Source organism: Egretta garzetta, unplaced genomic scaffold, assembly GCF_000687185.1.
Source record: "Egretta garzetta isolate BGI_Z169 unplaced genomic scaffold, ASM68718v1 scaffold108, whole genome shotgun sequence".
Lineage (NCBI taxonomy): Eukaryota > Metazoa > Chordata > Aves > Pelecaniformes > Ardeidae > Egretta > Egretta garzetta.
Genome location: NW_009260614.1, coordinates 6,372,887 through 6,375,357, shown reverse-complemented (window position 1 = coordinate 6,375,357; position 2,471 = coordinate 6,372,887). Strand labels below are relative to the sequence as shown.

The 2,471-nt window shown below is 51.8% G+C and overlaps 1 protein-coding gene across 1 annotated transcript in view; it reads right to left on the bottom strand.

The window, feature by feature from the left end:
* The window catches only part of MMP28 (matrix metallopeptidase 28), a 17,831-nt gene extending 15,886 nt beyond the window's left edge, over window positions 1–1,945 (bottom strand). Inside the window, exon 1 of the mRNA XM_035900539.1 lies at window positions 1,933–1,945. Coding sequence (XP_035756432.1) covers window positions 1,933–1,945 — 13 coding nt within the window. The remainder of the gene's footprint in view (window positions 1–1,932) is intronic.
* Between the last annotated feature and the right edge of the window lie 526 nt (window positions 1,946–2,471).

The following is a 2,471-nucleotide window of genomic DNA, read 5'->3' as shown; positions in this document are numbered from 1 at the left end:
GAAAACGTGAGGATGCCCCTTTCAAGCAAGAGCAGCCAGGGGTCCCAGCCAAATGCCAAGTCCCACCACGTGCCGGATGGTACCCAGAGACCCCCGCTCCAGCCAGGCTGCGCTCAGCATCCAGCATCCCAACTGGCTGCCCACTCCGTAAAGGAGCTCACCCAGACACTGGAGTGTTTCTCAGCACAAATACAGCTCAGAGCCTACACTAAATGCGAGCCCTTGGGTTGCCAAGGGGGAGAAGTCAGAGGCCAAATGCCACTGCAAGGGAGGAAGAGGAAGGGCAGGACAGAAAAAAAAAAAACCAACCTTAAAAAAAAAATCCAAAATGAGAACGTCTCGGTCCCTTAGTCTCGCTCTCCATTTCTATTCCCTGCTTTTCTCAAATTTCTAACCAATTCTTTCTTCCCATCGCAACGGACCTGTAGCTCCTCACACAGATTACTTACAGGGACTTTATTGCCCCTTGTCCTTGGCACCGACAGCATTCGGCCGCGCTCTGCGTCCCCCGCCTGGGCTGAGGTCTCACGTGCCGTGTATTTTACACAAACCCCCCAGGAGCAGGGAGGCTCGGGCATTACCGCACCCCCAGCCACCGTCCTGAGCACAACCCAGCCCAAACCCAGATCTGCCAAACTACATGCTATCTAGCATCAGACCTTCTCCTTTCTGGAGCCTGCAGATAAGAAGATGATTTAACATACAAATGTTTCAAATTAAATTTCCAAACTTTCCTTTTTTAATTTTTTTTTTTTTTGTTTGGAGCTGCAGTTGATACAAATGCAGTGAAAACAAGGGCACAAGCCAGGAAAATAACACAACTGGCCATTTTCTCAGACTTTTGCATCTACACAACCCATTGTTGCTAACTTTGGCTATTTTAAAAGCAATAAAAAAAGCTTTAGAAGCAAAGCCTGGCAGCGGTCTGGAAGCCACAAGTAACTAGAACTATTCGATGGTATGTGAAAATCTCAGCTTCTTCTTAAGAGCAAAGTTAACCGGTCTGCTTGTTTAGACAAGATTTCCTACTCCAGTTTCCATACGTCCCCATTGTGTGGATTGTCCCAAAGTCCCTGGCCAGTGCAGCACATCGCCCTGGGGAAACTGAGGCAGGGAGATGGGAAAGTCACTTGCCCAGCACCCCTCACCTGGGATCTGCCACAAACCTGGGACCTGCTCTGGGGCTTCAGGAGAAAAGTTCTCAGAAGTCACCAGTGAGGAATCAAAAGGCAGATGGGACCTTTTAAAGCTCTTGCCCCCACCAAGCTCGTTTTTTTTTTTTAAGTGAATTTTAAAGTATTGATTTTCTGAGCACTAAGAACTTCGCTGAGTTATTTTTCTCCAGGTGGCATGAGGGGCCGGGCTGAGGTTTGGGACAAGCACACGTATAAATCACCTCTTCGAAACAGCATCTCCCAGAGTAAGAAGCCTGCGTGTTAGAACAAACTTACGAGCATTTACGTGCACTTCTCATCTCAGAGCATGTGAAAAATCCCAGTTAATCCATCAGGACTTGCTGGGATTTTAAAATCAAGCATCTGTGCAAACGTACACTGGATCAATGCCTAAACAATAACAAAAAAAATGTCCTCAATATTAACCTTTGATCACCAGCCAAATCTCATACCTCGTCCTCCCAAAACAAACAGGAACGGATGGCAGCATGGCGTGACAATGATATGGGGACAAACAGAAGAAATCCAAACAGAGGCGGTGGGGACAGCCCTGGTAAGAGTGCAGGGGAAAAACTGGGGTTTGTCCCATCCTGATTTGCCAGGAGATGGGAAGGTTTCCTAGCGCAAGCCGCTTGTTGTCCGAGGTATATGGGGGGGAGTGTCAGAGGTAGATCACCTATGGTAGCACCCCTCCATACGCGGCGTGTGGGGTCCTATGCCTTGGCACTCCAAGCACAAACCTATAGCACAGGCCCACCTCCAGCAGGCATGGTCGTACACCTGCGCCGTGCACGCACGCACCTCTGGCACGGGCGCATCGCCAGTGTGCACAGGCACAAAGCTGCGGCTGGCACACGCACACCTGTGGCACGCAGGGCTCACCTTCACCGTCCGCAGGCGCGTGCCTGTGCCATGCACACACACACACGGGGCACCCGTGGTGCACAGCTATGGCGTGGAGGCACACGTGTCGGGCACCCATGGGCATGCGCCTATGGTGTGAACTTACCTCAGGCACGCGTGCACGCACCCATGGCATGGGCGCAGCCATGGCAGGCACAGACCCACAGCATGGGTGCATCCGTGGCATGGGCACACCTACAACATGCGCACACCCGTGCCGTGCACACACCCATAGCATGCGCTTACCTATAGCATGGGCATGCCATGGGCACAGCCGGGGCACAAATACCCATGCCATGGGCACAACCAGGGCATATGCACACCCACGCCGTGCACACACCCATAGCATATGCTTACCTATAGCATGGGCACGCTCGTGCCATGGGCACAGCC